The sequence below is a fragment of the Cupressus sempervirens genome, chromosome 9, assembly GCF_028749045.1.
Source record: "Cupressus sempervirens isolate cs-2001-9-10 chromosome 9, ASM2874904v1, whole genome shotgun sequence".
Lineage (NCBI taxonomy): Eukaryota > Viridiplantae > Streptophyta > Pinopsida > Cupressales > Cupressaceae > Cupressus > Cupressus sempervirens.
In genome coordinates, this window is record NC_143126.1 from 761,561,584 (window position 1) to 761,579,173 (window position 17,590).

General features: G+C 33.0%; 1 protein-coding gene across 1 annotated transcript in view; it reads left to right on the forward strand.

Annotated features, from left to right (window-relative positions):
- Nucleotides 1–17,590, forward strand: part of LOC149540903 (uncharacterized) — a 158,035-nt gene that overhangs the window by 55,841 nt on the left and 84,604 nt on the right. Inside the window, exon 4 of the mRNA XM_089799759.1 lies at nt 5,741–5,970. Coding sequence (XP_089655885.1) covers nt 5,741–5,970 — 230 coding nt within the window. The remainder of the gene's footprint in view (nt 1–5,740; nt 5,971–17,590) is intronic.

Consider the following 17,590-nt stretch of genomic DNA (forward strand, 5'->3'; position numbering starts at 1 on the left):
TTAATATGAAAAATTTCCTATTTTTCCTGTGTCTTTCCTATTTGTGTGACGTTGTACTTATAGCACGAGGTCTATGAATTATTGCGGTCTATGAATGATCGCATCATATGAAAGGACATATCATTAGTTAGGGTTATTTAGTTTATTTAGTTTTGTTAGTTTTATCTAGTATATTAGTATATATAAGTGAATATAAAAAGTAGTATAAGATATTATAGGAATAGATTAATTAACTTCTTGTATGGCATCTTTAATTATTATTAGTTGTAGATAACATATTCAATTTATAATCTAATATTTTTAATGTAATGTATAATATTTATTATTTAATAATATTTAATATCAAATTCAATTATATCACATTTTATCATTAGAGGTGGATATTACAACATGCCTCTATGATAAATGGAGGAACTTAAGGATCTACATTTGTTAACATCCGACAATATTGACTCAAAGGCAGTAGACGATGTCGAGATGGTTTCGCTGATATTCAAGTACATTATCGCCGAAGAATAGACAATCAACATTCTCCTCAAGCCTTGATCTAGAGGCAAGTTTGTGTACTTCTAGGATAACCTTGATACTTTGGAAAATGAAGTTTTAGCTGAAAATGAATTTCAGCATTAAAGATCTACTAATTGTATCTTTATACATTCTTCCCTTTGAGAGAAAATTTTGAGGGGAAAATCCTTTCTTTTCTTTCACCCTCTAGATTGAGCCATGGTGGATTCACCCTTTGATATTTTTTCATGGCAGATGTCATGTGTGTGAGTCCATGACTTCATTGGTAGAATGATTAATGGCCCCCTGCGAACATAATTAAGAGGTTACAATCTCTCAATGATGAACACTTGTACATCTTACCATCATTATAAGGTGACAATCTCCTAGGTTTGGAGGATATCGTGTGAGCTGATGTCTATGGAAACCTACTAACATGATTGGTATCAAATGGTTGATATCTATGGATATATCATGATAGTTCATATCCCTTACATAATATTAACTGATTAATGTGCAACGACAATGAGCTATATTATTGAGATATGTCAGGGTGGAGGTTATGAGATGTAGCATCCATGGATATGCCATGAGTAGATATCTTCTTTGGTAGGCATCATGAGACTTGATGCTAGTGCACATACCAGAAAAGATGAGCATGGTGAATATCTTATGGTTGATATTCATGAACACACCACACTCCTGATGACACCATGAGGTTAACATCTATTATGGTGGATGTCATTTGATATTTGTGGATATACCATAACCTCAAATATCATACTGAGGTCATATTCTTCTCTCACAAAGTATACTGTATTGTTTATTTGGATAAAAATTATCCTCCCTATCTAAGAGGGAGCATCAATGAATTGTAGCTTTGATTGAATTATTCCTATTGATGAAATCATTTGATTACTATTCTTCTTCTATATATTGCTATGATTATGGTTATCAATAATGTATACATATATATTTCATATTGCATATGTATATAATTAAATATACACATACTTGATTGAGTTTGATATAACAATTAGTTAATGATCGGTCATGAGACATGTCCCTACAGGAGACATGTCTCCACACTGTTATATATTTAATGATGATCCAAGTATCTTGTAAGGTACAAAAATTGATAAGTGCAAAGAAAGATATAATCGCGACATATCATCTTCGTATACATCTGATTAAAATCAACACTTTAATCTCTCAAAGACCCTAGGAGTATGCATTATATGTTCTTCGAATGCCTTACTGAAGATCAAAATATCATCTAGGTAAACAGGGACAAACTTACCTAAAAACTCTTCCAATACTTTGTTTGTGAGCTGCATGAATGTGCTCAATGCATTAGTTAGCCCAAAAGGCATGACTGACCACTCATAAAAGCCCTCCTTTGTCTTGAAGGTTGTCTTCCATTTGTCTTCCTTCTCTAATCCGGATTTGGCAATATCCATTCTTCAAATCTATCTTTGCAAAATACATAGATCTACTAATATAATCCATAATATCATCCATCTGTGGCAAGGGAAATCTGTACTTGATAGTGATCTTGTTGATGGCTCGAGAATCTATACACATCCTCCATTCTCCATTATTCTTTGGTGCTAATATTGCTGGTATAATACATGGACTCAAACTCTCATGAATCAACCCTGTCAACAACACTTCCTGTTCTTGTCTATTCAATTATTCACTTTCTACTGGAGTCATTCTGTGAGCTTTCCTATTTGGCAAATAGGCTCTTAGAATCAAATCCGTCTGATTATAGATCTTTCTCACTAAGTTAATCCATCAGACACATTATTGGAGGCGATATCTTGAAACTCAACTTCTACAAGTATATCTTCTACTTCTTCTTTACCAACTTTTGGATATAAAGAAAAACACTATGCTCATGCCTCATATCTTCTAGGAACTTTCCTCCATCAACTAAACATATTCTGACATTACTACATTACCTTTTCTTCTGTTTCCTTCAATGACTTTAGCTTATGTTACACTCCATCCTTTTTCAAAGAATAGGTATTTGCATACCCATCATCTACTGCACGATGATCAAACTGCCAAGGCTTTGCCAACCACAAATAGAAAATATCCATAGGCATAATGTATTTAAAAGTGGATGAAATATACAAATATAAAGAAGAACATATGGAAGATCAAAGAAGCGTGTATAGTAGACTTGATTGATTGAAAAGGGCTTAAATGTATCCATCATTAGTTGAGTAAGCAACATTGACAAAGTGGAAGAACAGTTTGTGTATAGTGGTTTGTGCACATGAAGATAGTAGTGGAGGTTGGTGCTTCTAGTAGGTAGATGCCTGCAAAGTCTGGGAGTTTGAGCTTCCAGTGGGCCGGTGCTCATAAGCATAGGTGTTGGAGCCTCTAGTAGGTTGTAGCCTACAAATCTTTGTAAAAGAACAAGTTTATATAAAAACAATTATTTTGCCATGGTTTTCTCCCGCATTAGGTTCCCAAGTAAATCATTGTGTATTTGTGTTCATGTGCATAATTGTCTATTTCAACATTTAAGTATATTAAAGCAATTGTTTGGATAAAAAGTTTCAAAATGACAAAGTTGTTATTATACTGATTCACCCCTACTCTCAGTATAATCGTGTGCTCTTTAATTGGTATTAGAGTAGGTTCCTTCTGTAAAGCCGAACAGCTTGAAGGTAGATCTATTGAGTACATATGGGAAAAAGATGAAATATTTCAAATTAAAATTAATGTCTTTTATAAGAGGGTGTCTTATGTAGGATACAAAAGAAAGTTCTACATTAAATAAAATAAATTACAGTTCCCAAGTTTGGAATGGAATTTGGAATAGATAAATAGACTTTATGAATGGAATTTGGAATAGATAAATAGACTTTATGAGCTCATTTGGTATTGATGCTTTGAAAAATTATGAAAAGATGTTGCTGGCTGAACGAAATTCTTGCAGGGGCTTTGTGAGGAAGAAAACCTTCACATGGGAAATCTGCTATGAAAGTGAAGGATCTTTCCTAGTGGATTTGCTGGTAGTTTCATTCAGAGATTATGGAGGAGCTTTGTTCACAAAGATTTTATTTTTTATTTCACATATCCAACATATTAGTGTTTATTTTCTCAGTATTGTTGCAAAAAATCTCTCTTTTTTGTACCATCATATTAGCTCAGTATCATTATATTAGCTCCAAAAATCTCATATTCAGCTTCCAGAGAAAAAAAGGATGCATCTTACATTCCAACTTCCAATTTTTTTATATAGCTTCTATTCTAGTCTTCTCTAGAATGAAATCATCCCAAAGTTTCTTAGAAGTGGGAGGCTTTCAGAAGCACAAACACCTTGGTCTGACAATGGAGAGAACCATTTATAGTTATAAGCTTATAGGTGTTGACCAATGATTCGTTAGCTTCACCCTAATAGAAATAAGCTGATCCAGAAGTTCATAGTTGATCTTTTTTGAGGTGATTTCCCATCTTGTTTGTATCACTCATATGGGTGATTATTAACTTATTCTTTAGCAGCATCTTGCAGGAAATGTTCATACTTTGGTGTAGAGTGATTATGACATTGTACATTTTCTTTGCTGGCTTCTTCTCTATGATATGAGGGATCAAATGATGTATCACTGAATCATGGATAATTTGCTTGATTGGTGAACCTTTTATTATGTTTGGCCAATTGAACCACATTGGAAGCACTTGTAGATGATCACACTCTTTGAGACTAAGATTAGTTATATCTGGAACTCTAGGAACACCCCAAATCCAAACAAATAAGCTTAGAATTGAAAGTGTCTATGGATCTCTGATAGAGTAACTAATAATTAACTTATTCTTTAGCGGCATCTTGCAGAAAATGTTCATACTTCGGTGTAGAGTGATTACGTCATTGTACATTTTCTTTGCTTGCTTCTTCTCTATGATACGAGGGATCAAATGATGTATCACTGAATCATGGATAATTTGCTGGACTGGTGAACCTTTTATTATGTTTGGTCAATTGAACCACATTGGAAGCACTGGTCTCTTTGAGACTAAGATTAGTTATATCTGGAACTCTTGGAACACCCCAAATCCAAACAAATAAGCTTAGAATTGAAAATGTCTATGGATCTTTGATAGAGTAACTGCAATGGAGTAATATTGAATCTGGAACTCTGATTTAAATATAATTATTGGATCTGCACTCACTTTGATCTCTTATCCTTAATTAATATTGATTGAGCCTCTATTGTATTTATATAAACAAATTCTGAATGTTAATATATATTATTGCAGTCAAGTTAGATTCCGAAGTGCTGAGGATACTATGCACAGTATTCGTTTTGTGTTGTTTTCATCAGCAGTTGCAAACTGCAATATATACAGAAGCACGGGGTCATGTCCCTACGTGGGGATTGACCAATACAAAGCTTGCTGATTGTTCCAAATAATAGTGAGATAACTTAATCATAGTTTGGTATCAATAATGAGAGGAGACCAATACATAGAGATATATATTGCACTTATTATTCGATATGCCTTTTAATATATATATATATATATATATATAATTAAGGGCAATAGATATATAAAACATTTGAATGTAAGTGTGTGTGTGTGTGTGTGTGTGTATAATGGCTTCAATTCGACTGAAGCTATATCTTAACAAAAATAAATTTAATTAGAAGGCTATTACATGTCCTTTTATAGTTCTTGCGTTTGGCATAGGTTTCACTTTCAGTACTGTGGTTTGGAACACGAAAAAGTCAATTTGTTGAGATGATATCTTGCTTGACATTCTAAAGTAGGCACAGGCTAGGCAATGGTACATATTGAAGTCAATTGTTTGTCTAGTTTTCAGGAAAAGCACTTTGGGCAATGTAAAGTGGGCCAGTATTACGAGCAAGCTGATTGACAAAGTGTTCCATAGGTTATTCTGGGTTAGATATAAAACTAGCAGGTCCACTATATTTTGAGGTTGTGAAAATATCATTTGTGATTGTATATTTTTCTGAGGCATTTCCAAAATTTAATCTAGAATATGTAGTTTGTTATTGCTCAATTGTTTTGGTGAATCTACAAGCATGCGTATTAGTTTTTCTAACTTTGCTCTGTTAATTTTCTACCTGTAAATAGTATTGTTTATCTTTGTTTCCCTTATTCTGTAGTATACAATTTCTTTGCTCAAGATCTTATGTCTTGTTTATTAAAATCTTCCTCAGCTGTTCCTAATTCATGGATACTGTTAATTTGTCAGCAAAAACAATTATTTCCTTGGATGCCGAGGACCCAATGAAAGCTTTTGCAGAGACTATTTCTGTCAATTTGAATGGATCCTATTACATGTCAGAATGTGTAGTGCCATACATGCCTCCTGGTCTGTCTAGTATAATTAACATCGCAAGCACACGAGCTTTGCAAAGTGAACCAAACACTGCAGCATATAGTGCTTCGAAAGCAGGCTTATGTGGCCTTACCCATTCACAGGTCAAAAATTTCAATTTTTCTGTCTAAATTTTCATATTATTTAAATGATATAACATTGTTTGTATATAAAAATGGATATTCTTTTTCAACTTTATTAAGGTTAGTCATTTTTCTCATTTTCTGAATAATTGTATATGTAACTACTACTAAAGCAATATTGTTTTCTTGTTCACCTCATTTAGAATTTGGATTGTGTGGAAGCAATGCAACTCAACAAGTAGGTGTTAAGTAACATGGATCGTTTTCTTCAAATGTAGAATCATTGCCAATGTGATTGATGATTTCCAAATGCAGATTTGAAGACTCATAAATATGAGAGGAGGAGACATGTCTCATGAAGAGACATGTCTCTATAGTTAATCATCATTAGCTAATAATATAAATAACCATATGTATAACTCATCTTTAAGCATATATGTAATATGTTATTATATTATTATATAATAATATATAATGTATAATATATATCAAAGTAACAAGAATCGGAATCGGATCGGAATCGGCAAGGCCGAATCAAATCGTGAATCGGCCATGAATCGGAATCGAATCGGCCATGAATCGGAAAATTTAAAAAACCCTTGAAATTTAGTGAGTAACTTATTTCATAAACCCTTTATCGCTGATTCGATTCACTGATTCACAAAAAATCGTTTGGCTTGAATCGAATCGCCAAATCGTGTGAATCGCATGAATCACCGTGATTCTTGGAACTATGATATATATAATATATATTATATTACATATATAATATATTATATATAAGATATTTATCTTAAAAATGATTTACCATCAACAAGGTATCTCATGATAAAATCAATCCATTAGAAGCTACAACCTTAACACTCCCTCTTAGCTAGGGAGGATTTATAGAACACATTATGCTCTCAAGAATAAGAAGAGATCATCTCAATATGATATTCAATTCACACTGAGGCTAAATTTCTCACCTTTCATAACACACAATTGAAGCAATTTCCATAACTTTAAAAACACCACCTTAAGTGTGGTCTATATGGTCTCTGACAAGATCTGGCCCAAAGAACCATAACAAGTTGGTTATCATGGTGTTTGACAAAGTCCGGCCCAAAGAACCATGATAATAGGTCTACCATTTATAAGATTGTCACCTTACAATGGTTACCTTTTGTCTGTTCGTTGTCATGATTACGAGCACTCTGGGACAACAATTTAATGAAGTTTTTCATGATAACAGGTCTACCATTTATAGATTACCATTTTATAATAGTTACCTTTTGTTTATATATGTCAATGAATGATTGTCACCTTTCATTACATATCATAACAACATAATGTAGTAACATACATGATATCCACCATGAACCACCATAAACAACCACAACTGCTACTAGAGGGTGGAAAAAGAATTTTCACCTCAGACTTCTCTCTTATAGTGGAGAGCACATTACAAGGAAATTTACTTAGAACTTCTCATAGAGAAGATATCATCCACAAGGGATTGCATCTCAAAATTTCTTCTTCTGAACAATGATCCTTGGAAATCAAGTCCTATAGTTACTTTGTCAGAAACTCTCTTCACCCAAGGATTGCCTATCGAACTCACTCTGAATCTTATATTAATCTTTTGATTTTCTAGTGATGAGTCAATACTTCCTCATGAGGCACTCAAGAGTAGGCCCATCAAAATCATGTAGTCACACACATGTATTTTTAGACTCCCTCTGAGTATTAATCTTTTAAGCTTTTGCGTTGCCTTCGAAGAAGTGTCATACTCTCTCTTAATGTAGAAAGATACTCATAATCTTGATCATTAAAGATATTCACTTCAAGATCCTCACTTTATCTTGATCATCAAATGACTTATGAATTATCGTCTACACAATATTTAATAGCATGCGTAAAGCACCAACCTTCTTTTCCCACAAGAACAACCTCACGAGTACTTATCTACCCATTAGGGTCATGGAACATCTCCTTACTTTGAAACATTGGTTATTATTCCCCCCACAATGTGAAATTCTCACTTATATCTTTGAACACTTTTGCATCACATCAAATTTGATGACTCCTTACTAAGTTCCAACTTGCTCTTTTCAGCCATTGAACCTCCAAACATTCATTAAACTTAATAGTAGAAGCAAACATGTCCTTCCACGATTCTTAATCTCCCTCTTTTTCCTGCAAGAACATTCTCAAAAGAAAGATCAAGGCAAAATAGCTCCTACAACATAATTATTTTTTTCATTAATATTATCATGATTCACATTGTAAGTCATATTAATCATTATATAATTTCCAATATAGTATAGATCAAATAAATATAAAATTTAAATGAATATTTAAATATATACATATATTTTATATATATATATATATATATTAATCTACACTTTTAGTATTTTATTTCCATAAAGAGAAAGTACAAATAATAATTTCAATACCTTATCGGGCCCCATTGTCCATTACCTTAGTATGGGCCTTTTAAATATGACTTTACCTTTATAAATGAGTCTCAATGCTAGATGTTGTCTCACCAGTGCTATTACTATTAGGCCCCGTTTGGTTGGGGAAGATGAATTTGGCTCAAAACCTTATTATTTCATAACCAGGTTTGGAAAACCTAGTTTTGCGTTTTGGGAAGATAGTTGGACCTTTCGGTTGACACGGAAGATGAATATGCAAGTTCATATTCTGCGTTTGGTTGACGATTTAGAAATTGAAATTGGAACAAAATATGACTGAGAATATCCTGTTATTGCATTTGGTTGCTCATTTTCGAATTGGAATTTGATGTAGATATTTTTGATCTTATTTTATTATGAAACACAAGTATTATAAACAGATACCAACATTCAAATAACAATGTGATTCTAGCAAAGAACAAAACACTAGTCATTCGATATTTGGTTCATTCAATGTAGCTCCTTCGATGCACGAAACTGCACAAAATGGCAAGATCGCAACAAGGATCCCCTTCGCTTCAAATAGTCATGCGATCCTGCACAGGCACTAAAATGCACCACAGTTTTTGACTTGCGAATATCAAATGAGTAGAAAGATATTCATTCAATATTTAACTCATTTGATATAGCTCTTTCGATGCATGAAATTGTACAACATTGTGAGATCGCAACAAGGAGTCCCTTTGCTTCTAATAGTCCTACAATCCTACGTAGACATGAAAATGCACCACAATTTTCGACCTGCGAATGTCAAATGAGGAAAAAGACATTCATTCAATATTCGACTCATTCGATGCATCTCCTTCGATGCACAAAATTGCACAACATAGCGAGATCGCTGTCAACAGTCATTTCTAGTCATTACTCACCTGCTCCACGAAAAATATATTCAAATAACTGATCGTTGCAACTCCTGGCGAAAAACATGTACACACCATTGACTGCGTTATCTCATTATTTGTAATCGCGATCTATTACATTTTTCACTTTTATCACTATAGAAACAATGATAACCCTAACACTCATCGCCATATCCATTTTTTTGTAAGAGAGATTCGCGATCAAAATTGCCTTATCGCTATGATCTATAGCGATCCTTCTTATAGCCATACTACTTTGTTGTCATAACACATAGCGATATACGTCTCTTCATCGCTTATCGTTATGCCATGTTTATACCAAACGTGTCGTGCAATCCTTTTGACTTATCGCTATAATATATAGCGACCTATACTGCTTTGTCGTCATAACACATAGCGATCACGTGCCTTCATCGCTTATCGCTATGTCATGCTTACTCCAAATGCAATGCGCGATCCTTTTAACCCATCACTATATTAAATAGCGACCTATATTGCTTTGTCGTCATAACACATAGCGATACACAGGCCTTGATCGCTTATTGTTATGTCATGTTTTCCCCAAATGCAACGTGCGATCCTTTTGACCCATCGCTATATTATATAGTGACATTTTGAGAGATCATACTGCCATCACCATAAGTTATAGCGATCATGTATTTTCTATCGCTGATTGCCACAACACAATCCTCCCCTTTTCAATAACTGAAAACACTTATTGCTAAGACATATAGCGATATAATATCTTTATCGCTCGTCGCTAAGATGACTATATTTCATTTCCGCTTGATGATAATTGCTAGGTATTATAGCGAATTGAGCAGAAAGATATTCGTTCGATATTTGACTCATTCGATGTATCTCCTTCAACGCACGAAACTACACAACATCGCGAGATTGCAATAAGGAGTCCTTTCGCTTCAAACAGTCCTGTGATCCTGCGTAGGCACGAAAATGCACCACAGTTTTGACTTGCGAATGTCGAACGAGTAGAAAGATATTTGTTCGATATTTGACTCATTCGATGTAGCTCCTTTGATGCACGAAACTGCACAATGTTTTCATGTACCCAAGAATTCCCAAAACTGCACAACTGTATATGGCCAAAAATGTTAGTTTTTCTTCAGATAAGTATTGTGATTTGAAGTATTTGTTATGCTAATTTTTCACATGTTGTATATAGAGAAAACCTTGATATACATTTATTTAAATAATTAATCTCAATGTATTATTATTATTTTAAACAAATAAACATTTAACATGTTCAATCATACACAAATTTGAAAGAATCTTATTTATTTTTTAAAATATAAAACAAAATAATTTGAAATTATTTGTAAAGAATAAGAGATAGACAAGTTCATAGTATCCATAAAAGAAGAATATTGATTTAACATTATATTGAATTTGTTATTGAGATCACATAACTTCTCACAAATATATTATAAATAAATGCAGTAAAATGTCAAAAATCTAATAAGAATGCAAAGAACCTTGTAAAACATAGTTCCAATTTGTTAATAAAATAAGATAGAAAAAAACCGTGTTAAAATAATCTACGGTAGAAACATAATTTCCCTCCAACCAAAAGAGTTGCCTTAATTTTTTAAACATCCATTTTAATTTAGAATCTTTATCATAAAAAACATGAAATGACTCTATTCATTAAAATTGAACCTTAATCATTTTGAACTCGATTAAAATGACATAAATTGGTTGAATCCACAACTATACTAGATTCATTTTATAAGCAAATTGTTAGCAGAGAGATTTTTCATACAAATTAATTTTGTTATCATTTGCATAAGTTGATTTAAATCCACACTTAGTAATTTTGTTACAAGATCTTATGCTTTTGTTTTTGGCTTTCTTAGAATTTTGTGCATTCCTTATAAGCTAAAGAGAAAAACAATATATATATTTTTGGCCTTTACTTCTTTATAACCTACAATAAAAAAAAAAAATCTTTATAAATTCAGTGAAAGATAAGATAGGTGAGATTTATTTATTTTTGAAAAGCTCATAATATTATGTTAATAAAACATAGACGAGAAAAAGAGACTAAATTCTCTATTTTTCAATCATCGATAACCATTTTTCCTATAAAAGACCTTTGGATCACAAGCAAGGCCAAATATATACATTTTCTTATCAATTTAAATTGCAGAAATTCAAAAACAAATACTGAAGAAGTAGAAAGTGGCAGATCATAAAAGAAATATTGACTGTGCATTTGTAGATAAAAGATATATAAATGCACCAATTCTCTTCCAATTTATTTGTTTAACGGATATCAAAATTTCTAAACATTTTCTTACAATCTTTTTTCAAAATATTTAACAGAAGAACTCTTCATGCACAATGAATCCAGTCTTGTCACAATTTCCCATTCTGTGTCAAGAATGAAAAAATGATAGGAAAGTAGAGGATCCAGGACATGCAAATCACGAATAGAAAGCTAGATCCAAAGAGGCAACATTGGAGGTTTTCAAAGCCATGGCATTGGATCCCAATGATGCAGCCAACCGTCTTCTCAAGCCCATCCTATTGGAGCATCTGGGTGAAACGGTCCTAGCTATGAGTTGTCTTAACACAAATACGACTCTCTCTTAAGACAGATACGACTCTCTCTTGCAAAGAGCCTATCCTCAGCTAAGATCTGACAATCAGAACTAGTTTGTTTTTCATTGGAATGTATTCACTCAAAATGATAATACACATTCAATAAATTACGCAGAGAGATCTAAACAAATCTAATCAAATGAATAAAATTAATGAAATTGCAAAGATACTCATACAATCTCTTGTGAAGATTTTCTATACTGCTATGCTGATTGCTCCATTTCATTTGACTGCTCCATTTCTAATTTTTGTTCATCAAAACTAAAAGCAAACAACAATATTGATTCAAAATTTTGGGCGGGATTTAAAATTATGTTAAAATTGGGTGGGCTAATGGATTTTTAAAATAATGGTATGAATCAAATCTTCTGTTACCATCTCGCCTGTTATCATATTTGATATGGGATGGTATGATATGTTAACCTGTCTTATAAAATGCATACATGGATGATTTGTTTGGAGATTAGCTAGTCATTGTTAAAATTATGAATGTGATCAATAATTCGAAGTACTAGATGTAGCATGAGATAGAAGATGGAAAAACAATATGCATGAATTGGTGGGAAAGAGCAATATCCATGATCTGAATGGTGGGGTGAAAGCACATTGTTGAATATGAAAACAGGGGAAATCCACACTCTACACAAACAATATCCATGAACTAATGGGAAAGAACAATATCCATGATCTGAATGGTGGTGTGAAAACACACCATTAAATATAAAAATGTAGGGAAATCCACACTCTACACCCTGATGCCCCACATTCGGTGAGCAACCCTCACATATGCTGCTCAATCTTCCCATTACTGTCTATATTGTTAGATGGTCAATCCTGCATATACAAACTAAACATGCTTGAAAAAGTAAAACCTGGTTATTTTTTAATGGAATACACCAAGGAGTGGCATCAAAACTATTGACCGTTTACAAACATGAACAATAAACAATCATCAAATAGCTCATTTTTTATCAGCATTTGTAGTCTCGCAATATTAGCAAATCAGGATCAATCAGAAAAACACAAAAGAAAGACACTTTGTCAATACTGTTGACAATCTTGTCAGGAAGCACATACATAGGAAACCAAATAGGGAAAAAAAGACAAGAAATAAAAAAATATTCAAGCAAATTAGGAATATACATATAACATGGGACAAAATCATGAACTGTACAATCATCTACCAAAAAAAACACAAAAAAAACACTTTCTCAATACTTCTGATAATCTTGTCAGCAAGAACATACACAAGAAATCAAATAGGGACAAGAAGACAAGAGATAAAAACATATCCAAGAAAATTAGGACTATAGATATAACATGGGATAGAATCATGGATTGTACAATCATATGCCAAAACACATTTCTATTAGTATATGCTCTCAAGTTCTACGATTGAGCATTTATCATTTGCTACTCCTTGGTGTATTCCACGTAAGTATAGTTCAATTATAGCTCTAATTAACAATGAAATGAACAACTGTACCAAATGTTTACAAGGTTATAAACTATGTATAAGTCAGGTATGTATAGATCAATTATATAGATCCATGCAATACCATTAAATAGAGCCAACTCACATGCTGAAATTACTTCAGATGCCAATCATGCCATGTCAATGAAATGAACAACTAAACTATGTAATAGTTTGTTGCCAGTCTGCCTAGCAAAATAGTCAATATGTGCTCAGTAATGAGTTCTAGTTTAGTGTTGTCATAGATCAATACAATACCATTAAACAAAGCCAACTCACCAACTGGAATTACTTCAGATGCCAATCATGCCAATGCTAATGAAATGATCAACTAAAGTATGTAACAATTTAGTGCTGTGAGAGATCAATGCAATACCACTAAACAGAGCCAAGTCATAAACTAGAATTACTTCAGATGCTAATCATGCCAATGCTAATGAAATGAACAACTAAACTATGTAACAATGTAGTGCTATAATGAGTTCCAGTTTAGTGCTGTGAAAGATCAATGCAATACCACTAAATAGAGCCAAGTCATAAACTGGATTTACTTTAGATGCCAATCATGCCATTGCCAATGAAAGGAACAACTAAACTATGTGACAATTTAGTGTTGTAATGAGTTCCAGTTTAGTGCTGTGAGAGATCAATGCAATACCACTAAATAGAGCCAAGTCATAAACTTGAATTACTTCAGATGCCAATCATGCCAATGCCAATGAAATGAACAACTAAACTATGTAACAGTTTGTTGCCAGTCTGCTTTGCAAAATACTCAATATGTGCTCAGTAATAAGTTCTAGTTTAGTGTTGCCATAGATCAATGCAATACCTTTAAACAAAGCCAACTCACCAATTCGAATTACTTCAGATGCCAATCATGCCAATGCCAATGAAATGAACAACTAAACTATGTAACAATTTAGTGCTATAATGAGTTCCAGTTTAGTGCTATGAGAGATCAATGCAATACCACTAAATAGAGCCAAGTCATAAATTGGAATTACTTTAAATTCCAATCATGCAGATGCCAATGAAATGAACAACTAAACTATGTAACAATTTAGTGCTGTAACAAGTTCCAGTTTAGTGCTGTGAGAGACCAATGCAATACCACTAAACAAAGCCATGTCATAAACTTGAATTACTTCAGATGCCAATCATGCCAATGCCAATGAAATGAACAACTAATCTATGTAAAGTTTGTTGCCAGTCTGCTTAGCAAAATAGTCAATTTGTGCTCAATAATGAATTCTAGTTTAGTGTTGTCATAGATCAATGTAATACCATTAAACAAAGCCAACTCACCAACTGGAATTACTTCAGATGCCAATCATACCAATGCCAATGAAATAAACAACTAAACTATGTAACAATTTAGTGCTGTGATAGATCAATGCAATACTGCTAAACAGAGCCAAGTCATAAACTCAAATTACTTTAGATGCCAATCATGCCAATGCCAATGAAATGAACACCTAAACGATGTAACAATTTAGTGCTGTAATGAGTTTCAGTTTATTGCTGTGAGAGATCAATGCAATACCACTAAATAGAGCCAAGTCATAATTTGGAATTACTTCAGATGCCAATCATGCCAATGCCAATGAAATGAACAACTAAACTATGTAACAATTTAGTGCTGTAATGAGTTCCAGTTTAGTGTTGTGAGAGATCAATGCAATACCACTAAACAGAGCCAAGTTATAAACTTGAATTGCTTTAGATGCGAGTCATGCCAATGGCAATGAAATGAACAACTAAACTATGTAACAATTTGTTGCCAGTTTGCTTAGCAAAATAGTCAATATGTGCTCAATAATGAGTTCTAGTTGAGTGTTGTCATAGATCAATGCTATACCATTAAACAAAGACAACTCACCAATTGGAATTACTTCAAATGCCAATTATGCCAATGCCAATGAAATAAACAACTAAAGTATGTAATAATTTAGTGTTGTAAGAGTTCCAGTTTAGTGCTGTGAGAGATCAATGCAGTACCACTAAACAGAGCCAAGTCATAAACTGGAATTACTTCAGATGCCAATCATGCTAATGCCAATGAAATGAACAACTAAACTATGTAACAATTTAGTGCTGTAAGGAGTTCTATTTAGTGCTGTGAGAGATCAATGCAATACCACTAAATAGAGCCAAGTCATAAACTGGAATTACTTTAGATACCAATCTTGCCAATGCCAATTTAATGAACAACTAAACTATGTAACAATTTAGTGTTGTAATGAGTTTCAATTTAGTACTATGAGATATAAATGCAATACCACTAAATAGAGCCAAGTCATAAACTTGAATTAATTTAGATGCCAATGCCAATGAAATGAACAACTAAACTATGTAATAGTTTGTTGCCAGTTTGCTTAGCAAAATAGTCAATATGTGCTCAATGAGTTCTAGTTTAGTGTTGTCATAGATCAATGCAATAACATTAAACCAAGCCAACTCACTAATCGGAATTACTTCAGATGCCAATCATGCCAATGCCAATGAAATGAGCAACTAAACTCTTTAACAATTTAGTGCTGTAATGAGTTCCAGTTTAGTGCTGTGAGAGATCAATGCAATACCATTAAACAGAGCCAAGTCATAAATTGGAATTACTTTAGATGCCAATCATGCCAATGCCAATGAAATGAACAACTAAACTATGTAACACTTTATTGTTGTAATGAGTTCTAGTAGCCAAGTCATAAATTGGAATTACTTTAGATGCCAATCATGCCAATGCCAATGAAATAAACAACTAAACTATGTAACACTTTATTGCTGTAATGAGTTCCAGTTTAGTGCTGTGAGAGATCAATGCAATACCACTAAACAGAGCCAAGTCATAAATTGGAATTACTTCGTATGCCAATCATGCCAATGCCAATGAAAGAAACAACTAAACTATGTAACAATTTAGTGCTGTAATGAGTTCCAGTTTAGTGCTATGAGAGATCAATGCAATACCACTAAACAGAGCCAAGTCATAAACTTGAATTACTTTAGATGCCAATCATGCCAATGCCAATGAAATGAACAACTAAACTATGTACTAATCAATCCAATTATGCCAATGAAATGAACAATGCCAATCATGCTAATGAAATGAACAACTAAACTATGGATAGATCAGGTATGTATAGATCCATGCCAATCTTGGCTCTTATCTATACATAGCTCATCTACACATAATAGTTTATGATGTCATAAACTATGTATAAATCAATGCCTTCATGTCGTTATCTTCGATTGCCTATATATATCATAGTTAAAGTTATTTGTACCAATAGCAATGAAATGTACAACTATATCAATATTTTACGAGGTCATCAACTATGGATAGATCAAGTATGTATAGATCCAATCAATACCATTAAACAAAGGCAACTCGTAAACAAGAATTACTTCAGATGCCAATCATGCCAATGCGAATGAAATGAACAACTAAACTATGTAACAGTTTGTTGTCAGTCTACTTAGCAAAATAGTCAATATGTGTTCAATAATGAGTTCCAGTTTAGTGTTGTGAGAGATGAATGCAATACCATTTAATAGAGCCAACTCATAAATTAGAATTTCTTCAGATGTCAATCATGCCAATGTCAATGAAATGAACAACTAAACTATGTATTAATCAATGCCAATCATGCATAGATCAAGTATGTATAGATCCATGCCAATCTTGGCATGGATCTATAGACACAACTAAACTATGGATAGATGATGTATAGATCCATGCGAATCTTGGCTCTGATCTATACATAGTTCATCTAGAGATAATAGTTTATGATGTTATAAAGTATGTATAGATCAATGCTTTCATGTCATTACCTTTGATTACTTGTATATATCATAGTTAAAGCATTGATTATCTATACCAATAGCAATGAAATGTACAACAACAATAGTTTACGAGGTCATAAACAGAGCCAACTCATAAATTGAAATTTCTTCATATGCCAATCATGCCAATGCCAATTAAATGAACAACTAAACTATGCATTGATCAATGCCAATTCTGCCAATGAAATGAACAACTAAACTATGGATAGATCAAGTATGTATAGATCCATGCAATACCATTAAACATAGGCAACTCATAAACATGAATTACTTTTGATGTCAGTCATGCCAATGCCAATAAAATGAACAACTAAACTATGTAACAGTTTGTTGCCAGTCTTCTTAGGAAAATAGTTAATATGTGCTCAGTAATGAGT